The sequence below is a fragment of the Octodon degus genome, unplaced genomic scaffold (genome assembly GCF_000260255.1).
Source record: "Octodon degus isolate 3935 unplaced genomic scaffold, OctDeg1.0 scaffold00357, whole genome shotgun sequence".
NCBI lineage: Eukaryota > Metazoa > Chordata > Mammalia > Rodentia > Octodontidae > Octodon > Octodon degus.
Genome location: NW_004524933.1, coordinates 852,032 through 868,801, shown reverse-complemented (window position 1 = coordinate 868,801; position 16,770 = coordinate 852,032). Strand labels below are relative to the sequence as shown.

The 16,770-nt window shown below is 46.0% G+C and overlaps 1 protein-coding gene across 7 annotated transcripts in view; it reads right to left on the bottom strand.

Annotated features, from left to right (window-relative positions):
• The window catches only part of March8 (membrane associated ring-CH-type finger 8), an 89,538-nt gene that overhangs the window by 7,463 nt on the left and 65,305 nt on the right, over positions 1-16,770 (bottom strand). For all 7 annotated transcript variants that reach the window (XM_023708402.1, XM_023708404.1, XM_023708401.1 and 4 more), the window contains one exon: positions 7,436-7,486. In XM_023708402.1, coding sequence (XP_023564170.1) covers positions 7,436-7,486 — 51 coding nt within the window. The remainder of the gene's footprint in view (positions 1-7,435; positions 7,487-16,770) is intronic.

The following is a 16,770-nucleotide window of genomic DNA, read 5'->3' as shown; positions in this document are numbered from 1 at the left end:
AGCAAACCCAGTATCCTCCCTTCCCCGCACCAGCAGCGCTGGGTATCAACAGTGAGTCTCAGGCTCTGCAGCCACGGTGCTCATGTGAGTCCCACCAGCAGGTCAGGAGTGGGCCAGTGGGACCACAGGCCTGAATGTCAAGCTGACGACCTAAGTGAGGAAACAGGAAGGATGTACAAAGGATCTTTACAACATGAACAGATGTCTAACTTCTCCCATAGTGAGAAAAGCAAAGCAACCACAATGAGATATCATCATTAGCAAGAGACAGTGAAGTAACACTGACACTGGCAGCAGTGTGGGCCAACAGGCAGGCTTACACTCTGCAAGACCTCCACAAACCAGCACGCACCTTCGAATCAAAGGCATGTTCACTTTTTTAGGAATTCCTCCTTATGTAGTACTAAGGGGTTTGCAGAGCCCAAGCTGAGGCCACCCCTGCAGCTGGTGAGGCAAGAGGCTACATCTACAGGATGTCAACAGAGAGGAGGGGACTCTCACTGCTCCCAGAGAGGGACACAGGGCAAACCATCTGGCCAGCATATTCAGACACAATCACAAGAGACCGGGAACCCGGCTGGGTGATGCTGACTCTCCACAGAGACCCCAGGAAGTGCCATGCCACTGACTGAGCCAAGCAGTACTTCCTACACAGAAGCTAAAGAGCAGCAGATGATTGGTAATTTAAAAAGTAAAGCATGGGGCAAGCTTATAATCCTAGCACTTTGGGAGGTTGAGACAGAAGGATCACAGGTTTGAACTCTATCTGAGCCGAAGACATCCTCAAAAATAAAAATATTTAAAATAAGCTGGGAGTGTAGCTCCATGTGAAAGCCCTGGGTTCACTCTCTAGTACGGGGGAAAACAAAAACAAAACCAAAAATTTGTGGAAGTACCAACAACTGCAATGACAATCCAGCTCTAAGATAGCAGGTCGGGCAACTGGACTCATGAGCTATAACCTACATTTTAAAAAACAAAATAGAAGCCAATAAAACAGGGGCAGCCAGAGTATATGTGATACAAGAATGAAGTCTTCAGAGGGAGCTGGATCTGTCAGCTGAGCAAGCGAGGTTTCAACAAAAACTTTGTCTTACCATGGATCATGGTCACAGCAAGCCAGGCCAGTGTTCAGTCATTCTACAAGGAAAACACAAAGCATCACAGCAGCAGCAGCAGCAGGTGATAGCAGGGTCCACAGGGAGCTGCAGGAGAGGTGGGGTCCCCTCTGTATAGGTAGCATCTGCCACCTGCCTAAGATTTTTGTGGCTGAGTCACCACTCACACAGATTTAGTGACTTAGAACTACAGATACCAACCCTGGCACAAGTTCCAGGGACCAGGAGTCAGGCACTGTGTAGCCACAGACCATGGCTCCCCTGCTCAGGACCGCCCTCTCCCGGGGTGCTGAGTACAGCACACCACCACACTCAGGAGGGTGCCACAGCACAATCCCCGCAGCCTCTGGACAGAGGCCCCACGTGCATGCTGGCTGTGAGCACAGCAAGAGGTTCCCCACCATGGATTGCTTGTGCTGTGATCCCTCTCCCTTCCTCTTCTGCCTCCAGCCAGAGAACAGTCTCTGGCCCTGAGGGAGGGTTCACGAAATTCCAGATGATCTACCTAGTCCAAAGTCCACCGTGCTGTATGCAGAACACGCCCACGAAGTGATGCCAGGTTCCAGGTCACAGGACAGGACATCTTGGTCACCCATATTAGAAATGCTGCTCACCAGATTGCCTTCTACTTGTGCTTCCTGCTCAGGAGGTTGCTACCAGGCACTGTCCTGGAGCCAGCTGACAGAGACCTATGCATCCCCAACACCAACAGAAAGTAAATTCGCCTGGTGTCCAGCACAGGGACCAGCATCTGAGGTGACACTTTAGCACACTCTGCTCAGACAGAAGTTACTCTGTCCCAAAGAAGCCTCTCTTATGAGAGCCTTCTTTCTATAAATAAACACCCAATTGTACTCAACTTCAAAACCAAGGGACAATGAAAGGAGATGCCATTCTGTAGCTGTGCTGATAAATACATGTTGACTCTCGCTGCAGAGCTGTGCCAAGAACTGACATCCACAAAGGCAATTAATTATGCTGACCATTAAAGGCCCAACCAGGCACAATGCAGGATTCATAGTAGAGAATATACAGTACCAACCACTACTGCCTGAAGAGTGAAGGATTTCTATTATGAATGAGCCCATTGGCATTTTAGCAAGTAACACGAATACTCAATTCTTTTTTTTTTTTTTTTTTGTGGCTTTTAGAAGGAGTGGGAATTACATGACTAGCAATATATCCCCAGCACAATGAAGTTTGGTGAACAACACAGCATGCCAGACCCAATACGCAATAGCGGAGCTGAAAGGACTTGCTCAGGACTTGCCTTCCTAAGCAGGGCTCTGTGCTACAGCTGGAATCTTGCAAAAATTTTGTTTTTAATAAATTACACATTTCTGAGAAGAGATGGTATCACTTCATAGTCCCAGAAACTACAGGTGTAACAAAGGAAAGGTCCCAGACCACCAGCAACAGCAGAGTGTCTGGGAGTTCCATTCTAAAGGATCATTTCTTACTGTAATCTCTTTTCAAAGTTTAACTTTCCAAATGTAATCAAAACATCTTTATTGCAAGAATATTCTGCTGAGACACTTCTGGGGTACAGACAAAGCACTGGATTTTGACCCCAAAGTCCTCAAATGTGCTCGGCAACCACACCACCAACTACACCACCAAGCACTCCACTGAGTAGAGTTTAATCATTTAAGAACTGGGTCACAGATTCACATGCTTGTTATGCAGACCCAATAAAATAGGAGGTGGGAATACAAATGAGGCCATGTGGGCCATGACAACAGAAGGAATAGGCTGTCCCCACTGGAGGCCACCACACCTCCAACTCACTCTCCTCACCTCTATAGCATGAAAATGACTCTTTTCGAGATTTTCTTTTCCCTATGAAGAAACACACCCTGCTTAAGTGTGAGCCATATAATACCTGTCTGGCCCCCCAGGATTTAGAAGCAAAGAGCAAATCCCGGCCTTGAGCCCATGCAGTTCTGTCGGCAATAGGTAGAACATCCCTAGACAGGTTCTGTCATGTCTCATTCACACCTTAGAGCAGCAAGAACTGTAAAATGTTCAAGGCACACAGCAATATGTGTCTGCCTGCCAGGCAAACGAGCAGGACAGAAATTATACAAGCTCCTTGAGCACAGGTCACTGATTGAGGCACACAGATGCAATACTACTGGCTCTGACAATGCCATGGGGGCAGCCACCATAGCCACGGCCACACTAGAGAGCCCCCGCCCTGCCTCCAGACCCTGTGCCCCTGGACCAGGTCTGCTTTCAGGGATGGCCGAAGAGACTACCTGGGGTAGCAGCTAACGGCAGCACAGGCCTGCGTAAGTGGCTCATGGGCCTGCAGAGCCACCCCTCAATTAGCTGCTGGCCACTACCACAGCTCAAGGTATTCCTAGCAGGGGCGGATGTGTTCAGTGGCCTCAAGGAGTTGCAAGGTCCCAAAGGACTGTAGTCCCTGCCCCCTGGAGCACTGGGTTCTCCAGAAGGTGACAGCTCAGGCACCTCAATCTGGATCAGGACAGCCCCTAGCCTTCACTGTGACTGCCATCTCTGTATTGTCATCTTGCCCCACCATCCCCAGAAGCCTTTGTATGTGGGATTCAGGCACCCTCATTTGGCTGGTCTGCCCCCCATCATATCTCCTTGTTTCTCTCCTCCTACCAGCAGCTCAGTATTTGAAGCACTGTGTCTGGCACAGTTGAGTGCTGGACAAAACCCACACTCTACTGACCCTCGTAAGGTCATTGGAACTACCCTGTCTCCGTGGCAGTGAGGCCATGTCTTGCTGTGGGTGAGGCCAGGCCAAGGGGCACTGGACACAGCACCTGGGCAGGTGGCCCCCTCACACATGCTCATACTCACTACCCCGTGCACCCCTGCCACCTACCCTTGGAGATGGGAGGTGAAGTGCTCTCCCCCAGCTCCCCAAGTCCACCTTTTCCCCAGAGCTCTGGGTCACAGGGCAGCATTAGGACGGGGTGAGCTTAACTGATTACCAGAAGAATGATTTTGTAAAAGTTGTGTCTTAATTTGGAGATATATGTGTGGAGATGGAAGGGGACCCAGGAGAGGGGAAGATGGGAGGGAGGAGAAACAGAAACAGGGAAGTAAAAAATATCTGGATGAAGTATGTATGTTTGCCAGTCACCCAGGAGGAATATATTCACTAGTTATGCAGATATAAACTCATAAAAATTCAAACAAACAAAACTAACCAAACATGTTTATACATTATACAGTAACATACAATTCTGAGTTCTTCCAACAGGAAGTGCCTGGGTGAGGGTGGGTAAAGGTGGGGCCACGTTCTGGTGCGCAGCCCTCCACAGGCACATCCCTAGACATGTCCCTGAGCACATCCCCGGGGTCATTTCAGCTCAGACAACTTCTCCAGGCCCTCCGCAGAACTGGCGTTTTCCCCAGGGACAATTCTACTCCTTTAAAGTTTTTGGTTTTTCCACACTAGCTACAGTATCATTACAAACTGTGTAAGAACTATAAAGAGAAAAGAATATAATGCCTTTACACTACAGGGAAAAGGGCAAGACTTGAGGGAGAAACAGGAAGTAGCCACTTGAGGGATGCGAGTAAGCTGGGGCATGCCCACTGCAGGGGGAAGGGCCTGCATGGCTTGTGGGCAGGTAAGCCTGGGCAGGGTTCTCCAGATCAGAGTAGCCAAGGCCTCATCAGGAAGCCGGGAAGGCTGCCAGTGTAGTGAAGCACTGAGCATGGTCCAAGAAGCATCAGGTTCCACTGCTGGCTGTGGGCAGAGGCCATTTCACAACTTTCTGAGGGAGCTGCTGCAGGAGTAGGCCTATAAACCAGGCAGCCCATAAGCCCTCAGGGCAAATATGGGAACTGCTGCCGCCCCTGCTCTAAGGCTCAGGGGAAAGAGACCTGGCTGTGTCTGTGGAGTTTACAGGCGGGGTGAAGGCACCAGCTTCAAAACCTAGGCAGCCATGCTGAACATACATCAGTAACGGTGACTGGGGACCACTGAAGGTTAGGGTGGGCCACTAGGGAGAGGTGACCAATTTGACGAGATCCCAGCCCCTACACAGAGGTTCAACAACACCCAGTAACATGTTATTACTAATACCAGAAGCTGGCAGACTGCAACGGAGCAGTGATATGTCACATATTTTCCTGGCTAGTGCCCTAGGGAGATGACTGTAGCACTCCACTTCAGACAGGCCAGCCCCACATGCCCTCTGCCCAAACATATCCACCCATTCAGCCTACTGCCTCCTTGAGAGCAGCCTCGATCTGAAGACCAGTAGGGGTGGGGTGGGCAGACATGCGGAGACACACACACACACACACACACACACACACACACACACACGGGAGGGAGGCAGACAGAGGCTCACTGTTGCCTCTTCTCCACCTGAAACTTCAGACAGCAACAGGAGACAGGCAGAAGCCCCAGGTGCAGGGCCAAGCTGGAGGAGCCTCTCAACAGAGACCATGAGGATGGACAGACATGGCATGCACTGCTCTCACCTTCCCCTGACCTTTGCTCATGAGGATGTGGAGCATCCACTACACAATGTCTGGACCACAGATGCATGTGACAAATGCTGAAGAACTAAAGTCACCCTGTGCAGAGCCCTTCCCTGCCCCCAGGCCACCACATCTGCCTGGCAACTTCACACAGTGCCAGCCTCCTCAGTGACCTGGCACAATTAACACCAGGCTGTGGCTCCTGGGGAATTCCCCAGGCACAGACCACCCCTCAGTGGACACAGGAAGTGTCTAGGAAATGAGGAAGACAAGGAAAGAAGTAGACAAGGTCCCTGCTTCTGCCTTCTATCAGCAGTGGGCAGCAACCCTCCACTAAAGACACCAGGGCCAACACACTGAAGGTCACCAGGACTTGACAGTTTGAGGATTAGGTTTATTGCCCATGGTTCTGAGCAGAAGTTATCTCCAAGACTCACCCTGCATGAGGCTGCTTTACTACTCTCACTATTGCCCCAGAACGGCTTCTCAACATTTTAAGCCAGTAGTTCGTCAATGTGGTTTTTTTTTTTTTTTTTTTTTTTAACTAGCATGAAACTTTCCTTCCACACTTTCATGGATGCTTCTAACTGCATATACAATCAGACACTGAGGTTCAGAACAGTGCCCTTCTTCAGAACTGCCTCAGTCTCCAGAGCAAGGCAAAGTCCCTACTACTACTGTGTATGCTTGACTTTACCCCCCGAACCACCTGTGCCTGCACCTGGCCACTTTGCCCAGGCTTCAGTGGAGGCCTGCTCCTCTGAAAGGTACAGGGAGAAACTGAACAATAACCAGAGAGTAACAGCCTCTACAGTGTGCTCCAGAGTGCCAGGTTCCTGGCAGGAGACTGTTCAGAGAAGGAGGGACACAGGCAGACAGATGGATGGACGCATACACACACACGCACAGAGCTTCGAGCTCACAGGAGAAGCCCGGGAAATGATGGTGGAGCTGGGAGCCACGCTGCAAGTCATCTGCAATGTCATGCACTACAGATTTTTCTTTCGATGCAAATTTAAGATTACATACAGACTAGTAAAATATCTTGTGAGATTTACTAGATCTTTTACTTTAAAAAAATCATAGTAACCTTAGTGAAATGTGTGTAGTTAGTAAATTAAAATAGTATGTACAGTAGCTGTTTATCAGCAGACAGGTTCTGTCACGTCATTCAAGTCCTCCTGTCAGGATCCATGGCTTGTTTGGCTGTATCTGTGACACAGGGTGAAAGGAGGTCCACACCTGGAGGAGGGGGGCCTGAAGGAGCATGCCCAGGAGGCTATCAGTGCCACTCCCCATGCCCTATTGTGAAAGGCTGGTTGTATCCCTCTCGGCTGACAGACTCCTCAGTCCTCACTCCTGGTATTCCTGCCACTGCCACAGCCCAGGTGTGCTGCTCCTACCTGAGACCTGTGGCAAGCAGGAGGGCAGCAGCGTCCTAAGGGAGATGGCACAGGAAGAAGAGCCAGATGCAGACAATGTCTTTGAGAATACAGCCACGGACTGCTGGCCTCCAGATGCCATATAAAACATACAGATGCACATCTATATCATCATAGCTGACTCTGTGTCCAACAGATTCCTAACTGAGGTAGCAGGTTCCCTTGTGAGGGAGATTTCTTCTACTACAAAGTATATGAATTTTTAGAAGAACAGAGTTTCCTCCACAAGTCACTTTCTGATTGACTAGCAAAACACCACTGCCCCCTACCTCGATGGCCCCAGGGCAGACTACAGACCCAACGGAGAAGCTTGTGTCTTCAGAAGACGGTGTAGAAACCCATGCATGGTGCAGGAGATAAAGGCCCCTGAGCACCAACATGACACACAACTGTGCACTCTACCTTAGAAATGCTGCTGGAGTGACTCATGGAATGTCCCAAAGTCTTCTCATTCTGTAAAAAAGCCAAAGAGGTTTTAAGTATGGAGCTCTGACTAAAATGTGGAATGAACAAGTAACTGACCACACAAATCCTACAGACCCATCACCCTATAAATCAGAACGTGCCTGGCACGAACCACCCTGCTGACACTGGAAAACCATCAACCAAGAATGGCACAGCAGCCCCTCCCTTAAAGAAACTCAGGAAGAGAACAAGAGCTTGGAGCTGACTGTACCACAAGACAGTAGGAGCTGTCTCAGGACCACACAAGTGTGGCTCAGGTGAGAACCACTGCAGCGTAGGGCACAGCATAGGACATATAGGGCTGGTGCTGGACGATTAGCAGGACATCGCCATGCTTCCATATCTTCCCTGGAGTATTTGCATTCCCTGGGGCATTACTGCTTCCTCTCTCTCTCTCCTCCACCCCAGTCACAAATGTCCTAGTTTCTGCTTTTGTCACCACTGTCGTAGTCTAGGTTCTCCTGTTTCTCACCTGGAGTTTTGATTAACTTCTGCCCTGGTCTTCCTGCTTTCAGAGGACCTCCTATAACATCCTCACTTGCATCCCCTCAATCCCATGCTGAAGCTCTAGCCCCAGTACCTCAGAATGTGACTGTGTCATGGAGATCAGCTCCTTAGAGAGGTGATCACTGGGGGACCCTAATACACAACAGCTGGTGTTTTTAGGACATAGAGACATACTGAGGACAGATCATATGAAGACACAGGGAGAAAACAGCTTTACAGAGACTGAATTTTCTCCTTCCCAAACCAAATTACAGACTATCTGCACTGTAGGACTCATGGCTTGAAGGCATAAATATGATATAAATCTTTATTCTGCTTTCCTTGTTAGAGTAATTGATACAGTCCTAGACTGAGACAGAAGACAGGTTCTGTCACATCATTCAAGTCCTCCTGTCAGGATCCATGGCTTGTTTGGCTGTATCTGTGACACAAGGTGAAGGGAGGTCCACACCTGGAGGAGGGGGGCCTGAAGGAGCATGCCCAGGAGGCTATCAGTGCCACTCTCCATGCCCTACTGTGAAAGGCTGGTTGTGTCCCTCTTGGCTGACAGACTCCTCAGTCCTCATTCCTCATATTCCTGCGACTGCCACAACCCAGGTGTGGACCTCCTGGGGTGTTGCAAGTTGCAACCCTTTAGACAGGGATGTTCTAAAGCCTGAACTCTATCCATATTTATGGCTGCTCCTATACTCCTAGGTACACCTAATTCTACTCTCCTATTCCCTGTCAACATTGCTATTGAATATTCCTTTACTGGGATTTAATAAAGAACCTAAAAAGTTAAGGAACACAGTCTAGAGCTATGCTCTAGAAAGCAAATGTCAGGCTTCATTCCAGTCAGTCATTTGCTCTCCATTTATTTACCATGCAGCTACTCCATGCAAATGCCTGTGTCAGGCACCAAATAGGGCAACACCAAGTCTGCTCCCTGGCCCTCGGCCTGATGGCAGCCTCACAGTGCTGTGCTTAAGTGGTCCATGGATGAGGAAGGTGCCTTCCCATGGTAGGAATGCATCTTCTGATGAAAGAAGGAAAGTCTGCTGAACCCTGATGGCAAGAACTGGAATCAGGCTTCCAAAGATAAGAGTTCAGGTCAAAATTAAGCTTCAATGCCCAAACCCTACAATCCTCAGCCAATTACTTCTGTCAGCATTTTTTTTTTTTTTTATTTTTTCTTTTTGAGGCATGTTTCATTACACAGTTCAGGCTGGCTGTAAAGTCACTGTGTAGCCAAGACCGGTCTCAAACTTGCAACAAACTTTCTGCCTCAGCCTTTAAGTGCTGGGATTATAGGTGTGTGACACCACATTGGTCTTTTGATAAGCTCTTTAATACTCAAGTCACTGACTAGGAGAGAGAGACTCCCTGCTGTCATCCTCCCTAGCAGAAAGCCACAGGAGAGGCCCACTTCCCTGCTTCTTCCTTCCCTATGTCTGAGGCAGATGCCTGCCCTCTTCTCCCCTTCTCCCTGCTGTCTCACTCAGATCTACTCTAGGTCTTCCCCCTTCCCCACCACACTTTTCATGTTTCATACCAGATCCTAAACCAGAATAATCCAAAAAGGCTAGGACTCTTTTTTCATTTTTTAAAGCAATTGTGACTACTGTTAAGTTTCTGGTAAAGGTTAGCAGTAAGCTTACAAGATGAGCTAACGAATACTCATCAGGAAGGAGATAGACAGACTGGGAAAGTCTAAGGGTGTGAGAAAGAGTTGTGTAAATGTACAAAGTTACTAAATCACTTCAAAGATAAAGAGAAGCTCTGTTGAAGGACAGGGCATTGTACAATGTGATCAGTCCTGCACTATTTTTGCAAGCTCATGTTTGGCTCCCACAGAACATACCTTGAGGGTAGAATCACAAAGTCAAGTACACTAGAAGAGTAGAGCCAAGGATGATGGAGAAGACAAGGGCTAGAGGCACCAAAACAAGGAAGAGGAGCTGGTAGGAGCTTCACTTGGCATCTCCCTGCCAGTACCAGTTATTAAAAGACAAGAAGCAAACAAACAAAACTCCATAGGTAATAAACATGACTGCCCATCCCTGATACCCACCTCCCTTACCCACCAGCAGAACCAGCTCCACCATTTGACTTTCCCATGCCATGTGGCAGATGAGGGGAAGTATGTGGAGCCTTTCTGGAAAAACATTCTGGTTCCTGATAACAGCACTGTCCATTCATCTGGAATCCCTCCTCCCTCATTTGGCCTACAGCTCAGCTGTCGATGCCAAGGGTGTGGCAGGAACCTCAGAATTCCAAGGAAAAAGATACATCCCAGAAGTCTCCAACATTTTGGTCTCAGGGCCCCTTTACACCATAAAATACCAAGGATCTTGCAACCCTTTGTTTGGGTTGTATTTATTGATACTTGCCAGATTAGAAAATGGACAATTTCTTCACATAGGTTATTTCTTAATTCACTTAGCATGAAATAATAATAAACTCAGTTAATATAAATAACTGAAAAAATATTTTTCCAAATAAAAAAAATTCTGAATGAGCAGAGTAGCACTGTTTTATGGCTTTGTCTTGTTTCATATTTTTGTGATAAGGTGTTAAATATTTTTACCACTTAAAGGAAAACAGCTGAATTCTCCCATCTGCCTGAACTCTCTGCTGGCCTGCTGCTTTTATGAGTACCCACTCACAACTCAGGAGCTGAAATGATTCCTTGAGGTAGAAGACACATGAAAGTCTGCAAATTAAAAGCTTTCTCCATGTTTACTTATGTAAGCAGAGGCAGAAGTGGTTGTCATTAATTCCCTCTTCAAGGATTTACTAGTGTTACGGTTTGATCCAAAATGTCTCCTAAAGGCTCCTGTGTTCATCCATCAGTTCATGGCTGAAAGTGCTACTGGGAGGTGGGGTGTGGTCAGGGGAGGTGGGTCACCCGGCATGACCTAGAAGGTGTGTTTCTGCCCGGCCCCTTGCCCTGTCTGTGTCTGTCTTTCTTCCAATTGCCATGAGGTAGGTTTCTCTCTGCCAGGCTTCTCTACCATGTTTCTGCCTCAAGCCAGCTTATCACAGAAACCCTTGGAAATCAGAAGACAAAACCATCTTTTTCTCTTTTAAGTTGTATCTGGAAGGTACATAGCTCCATCAACGGAAAAGTAATACAGAAACACTGAATTTTATCATTGGCAACAAAACTTCTTATTTCCTCTTCCTGAGAAAGCCTGTCTGTCAGAACAAGTATAGTTTGGCTGTCAGTCATTCTTTCAAGTAAAAACTGTATTCTATTTTTCAGGAAGTAGCTAGTCCATCTGTTTGCTCAACCATCAAGGACTTTGCTTTGAAGCAACTCCTGTTCTCCTATGCAGTGGAACTGCTTCTTACCAGACCTACAAAATAGTAAAACAAATCCATAGTAAGGACAACAGTGAACAGAAATGACACACATGGGAATATGAACTTTGAAGGACATTAGCATGTCAGAACTGTCCCGCAAACATTTAACACATTAAAGACAGATGTAAGATGGTAAGAAACCACCCAAACCTCTACAGACAAGTAAGCATTAAAGTCCATAAAAAACACAGCATAAAATGAAACAAAAAGGAATGCTAAAAATTTAGTGCAGCACATCCCACAAGACAGCAGAGAAAAAGCAGGAAAGATAAACACAGAGTATGAGGGCTGGAGAGAAGATGAGACAGCAAAGAGAGGAGTTAGTGCAAACCACCAAACAAAAAGTAAGAAAGTGCCTGTGACACTTTGGGTCTAGATGTCCCCTGAAAGCCTCATGCGGCGATAGGGCTTTTTAAGAGTTATGTGACTGAATCTAGATTGTATAGTGCTGAGATTAAGGGTGTGTGATTAATAAATCTCTCCACTGATTGGTTTGGCAAGGATTAAGGGTATAAATGCTATACTTGCCCTAGGTTAGGTAACCTGCATACAATGGAAGAGACAGAAAATATCCTGTGTCCTCCCCCTTGATTGCCTTTACCATCTTCCACAGCCAGAAATGGCTGCCTCTTTGCCCTGTGCTACCCTTCCTTAGAGTCAGCTGATTATGGATTGAAACCTCTACAAGGAGCCAGGAAGACTGCTCAACAGCATAAGCACCTGCCTTGCAAGCAGAAGGTCCCAAGTTTGATCCCTGGTACCGCAAAAAAAAAAAAAAAAAAAAATGCAATAGTACACAGTTTTGAGGTTCTCTGTAAGTAGGAAAAATCTATCTAACACATCTAAAGTAGCAATATCTGGGGCTGGTGAGATAGTTCAGCAGACTAAAGCACCTGCTTAGGCAAGTGCAGAGACTGTAGTTCAATCCCCAGCACCACATGCTGTGCCAGCCCCACCCCCAGGGCAGCCATGTCAGAGTGCTGGCCTGGTGGCACATGTCTATAATCTCAACATTGGGTAGGCTGAAAGCAGAAGGATCACCACAAGTCTGAGCTGTGTTGTGAGACCCTGCAACAAACAAATATATTAAAAAACAGAAAACAAACAAAAAAAAAAACCCTTGAAACTGCTACAAAATATGAGCTATATAAACCTTTCCTCCCTTAACTTTAGGGGTTGAGTATTTTGTCTATGCAATGACAAAAAAGTAACAGCATACAAGTCAGCAATGGAAGAAAAACTGTTAAACTCTGGGAAGAATAGGAAGAATCAGTACCCCTGAGCTGCTCTCAGTCTGCAGGAGGCTCCACCATGGAAGATAATAGTCAAGAAAAAGGGACTGCATGTTGGCTCTTTCTGAGCTGGGCATATCTGCCATATTCCCAACCCCCAGCTCCAACTACAGGAACCAGAACCTGGGTGCTCCTCCTCAGCCGATGCCTAGGAGGCAAGGCAACAACCCTATGTCAGGCGCCCAACAACTGCAAATAATGAGGCCATGTCCTCACCCTACCAGCTGACTAAACAGAGGGCAGGGGTCCCACCAGCTTCTGCCCCCCATATGACAGCTACCTGTCCTCTGCATACTGCAGCTGACTCCCAGGCATAGGCTCTGCACAGGTGGAAGGACAGGCTGAGAGGAGCAAGCTTCTACATCCTTTCAAGGGAACTGACACTATTTTGAAGAGAGAATGTTGAAGTTCAAGGCTAATGATACTTCACTGGCAGAGTAGCCACTGAAGAGCATCAACCAGGGGTCCCCTTTCCAGCTGGAGACTACAGCACATACCTCAGCAAGCACACAGCTTTGCACAGAGCAGAACCCAGGATGTGTGGCTACACCATGACTAGTGTATGTATCATGGAGCTTCCCAACATTCCCTAGGACCAGCAACCCTCAGGTTCATCACAAAAAGAGTAGGGACATACTCCCACACCCTCCTATAAACCCAGCTGAGAACAAAGGGCCCTTGGATTGTTCATCTTTCTGGAACCCTCTACCCTAATTTCTTCTTATAAGGACAGCTATCCTTCCCTTTTTGCTCCTTCTGTTTGCCCTTTACAAATAAAAGGTCTTCCTTTGATTAAATTTTGTTCCTCTACATTTTGAGGGGGGCTGAGTTATAATCCTGGTGGGCTGCTTGGACAACTGGGCAATAAAACCAACAGAAAAAGAAAGTTTAATAGAGAGACCAGAGAAAGAGTAAAAATTGGCGCTGCTAAAATCAACCAATCATAGTCATCTCAAGTGGAACATGTTCATGTCCAAAGTTGTCCTGTCCCTCGGAGAAGCCAACCATGAGGTGGCACCCTGTTGATACAGGGAACCTCCAAACGACATAGGGAAAAATGATCTCCCGACCTGACCTGGACGAGTTCGTGTTCTCTAAAACTGAAAAATTAATTTTAGGGACAAACGGAGGTTACAAGCAGAATATATTTATTGAGGGAAAGAAAGCTCCTGTCCAAGAGAAGGACAAGAGGGGGACCCTGAGTGGGTTGTTCCCCGGGAAGCTGTTTCTTCAAGGGACTTTTATAGAGTAAAACCATGCAGGCTAAGGTGGAGAGAATAGGAACTCACTTAGGTGGATGTGGGGTAGGACAAAACTAGGATCAACCAATGGGATTACAAGCACCATTGCTCAGGTAAAATTGATTAGGCCCAGTACCAAATGGGATAGTGAGTCACATAGCAAGCAGGCATGAATGTAAAACAGGACCTTATCTGGTGGCCTTCAGACAGTGATTCTTCCTAATGAGCAATCCTGGATTCCAACGTTTAGGGAGGTTAGCATTTGTTTGGTCTTTAGGTCTGGCTCACAGCAGGAGCATCCGTCCCTCCCAGTTATAAGGTATCTGGTCTTTGTCATCTCCTTTGAGGGCCTGACCTTGTCTGACTGCATATAATATTTCTATCTAACTCGATTGCCTGCAACACTGTGACCACACCCCAAAAAAGTCAATAAATGACAACCCTCAGGACATGGATGGAAGGAAATCAGAGTTGCCAGAAACTGTTATCTAAAATGTTTACTTCTTCCTTTATTATGACTAACACACAATATTTAGTTTAGAATAACAGCCACAGAAAATTGCAACACATGTACAGACCGCAAAATGTGACCTAAATATTAGATAAAAAAACAGAACATAACAGAGAAATTGCCCTTAAGGGGACCTATATAATAGACACGAAGGCTTCAAATTAGTCATTACTCAGTTGAAAACTAAGAACCATAATTAAAAATTTTCTGTGGGTGCTCACAGATTTGAGCTGGTAGAGAAAAAAAATCAGTATGTCTACAGATGTTATCACTAGAGAATATGTAATGTGAAGAATAAAGAGCAAAAAGAAGGGAGAGGAGCAGAGCCTTGGAGAAACACAGGACAGGAAGAAGGGTCCCAACATGTACAGTAATAAAAGTATGCTTACCTTCTCCTTATCCTGTACTGCCTGCTTGACCTAGCTCAATTTCTACCTCTCCTCTAATCTTGTTGTTCTCTGAAGAGAGGATACCTGCAGGCAAGAAGTTCTTTTTCAGGGAGGCACAAAACTAGTTAGCTCTAAAGTTGCCACCAGAGTGTGAAAAGGTTGATTTCTACTTTATTCTAATCCACCTGCATGCTTATAACACACTTGCCAATGCCATGATAGCTAACAACTGCCATTGAAAATGACCTGAAAGAGCTATAAAAGGAGCAGAAACAGCTGATATCCAAATTCTCCAAAAGCCATGAATATCCCATTCTTTCTTAATCTACCCCTCCTCTCCATTTCTTTTATCATATGTCTACAACCTACCAAACCCAACAGGTTGATCACCAAGTTTTAGCTCCCATGTCTCATACTTTTTGGCTAAGAATAAGTTTCCTTTGCTGTACAAACAGCACTCAGTCTTGCCACTGACTGCAGAACTGCAAGAGGAAGAAAGGGCTCAGTTTGAGACAACTACCAAAAGGAAAGGAGAAAAGAAAGGGAGATGTACCAAAAGGGATCCACATCTGTACACATCAAACTAGCATGCTGAAAAACAATCAGAAGATCAGAACAAAAAAGAAATGATTATTCATGTAAAGGAAATCTCTCCCTACAAATTAACACCTGACTTTTCATCAGAAAGTATGAAGGCCAAAGGCAATGGAAGGTCATAAAGAACCTGAAAGAAAAAAACATGAACCAAGAATTTTATACCTATCACATACTAGATTCAAAGTCAAAGTTAAGGCTGGCAAGATAGCTCAGCAGACTACAGCACCTGCTTAGGCAGAGCACAGTGGCCAGGGTTTGATCTCAAGCATGCCACGCCAGTCCCACCCCCAGGACACGCTAAGAGCGACTGAGACTGGGCGTGGTGGTGCACACCTGTAATCCCAGTACTTGGGAGGCTAAAAATAGAAGAATCACTATGAGCCTGATCTACATATTGGGACCATGTAGACCCTGTACTAAATACTTTTTTTTTTAAAAAAATCACAAAGTTTACACTTAGAAAAACAAAAGGAAAATGAGAAAATATACCTTTAAAAGAATACTGAAGGAGGTTCTTGGGGATGAAAGCAAATAATGCTAATTAGTAATCAGAATGCACAAGAAATAGCAATTCCAGGAAAAGAATACTGAAGAAAAGGGCTGGCAAGATAGCTCAGCAGACTAAGTGCCTGCTTAGGCAAGCCAGAGACTGGAGCTCCATTCCTGGCACCATATGCTGCAACAGCACCACCCCCGGGGCATGCTGAGCCAGCCACAAAGACTGGGCCTGATATTGCATGCCTGCAATCCCAGTGTAGAGGCTGAAAACAGGAGGGTCACTATGAGTCTGAGCTGCTCATGAGACCCTATACCAAATACACTTAAAAAAAAAAATACTAAAGGAGGTTTTTGGGACTGAAGGCAAATAATGCCAACTAGTAATCAGAATGCACACGAAACAGCAGCCAATGCCAGTAAAAGTAGTTTTGTAGCTATAAAAGGCAATATAAATGCATACTGGCCTCATTTATTCCCTTCAATGATTCACAAAGGAACTTTATAAAATATGTACGCAATTATGTTGCTGAATCAATAACACATAAAAATATACTTGACAGTAAGGAGAGAAATGAGCCAGTACACAGCCTTGTTGGTAAAAGGAAGTCACACCACATGGAACACCAAATTCACAAAAATAAAAAAGAAGAATAAGAAATAATTAAACTATAAAAGTACACATGTTCTCCCTTTTCACCCCAAGACAAAAATCACATACAAGAAATACTACAATATACTGTTAGGTATGCAACACATATAGATGCAATGTGTGTAATGCTAGCTAAGAAAGGAAAGACATAGAACACAGGAAGAAGGACTCATATCTCTGGAATTAAACAATATAAATCTGAGGCAGTTTTAGTAAGAGAAAAAAAATTATGTTATAAAC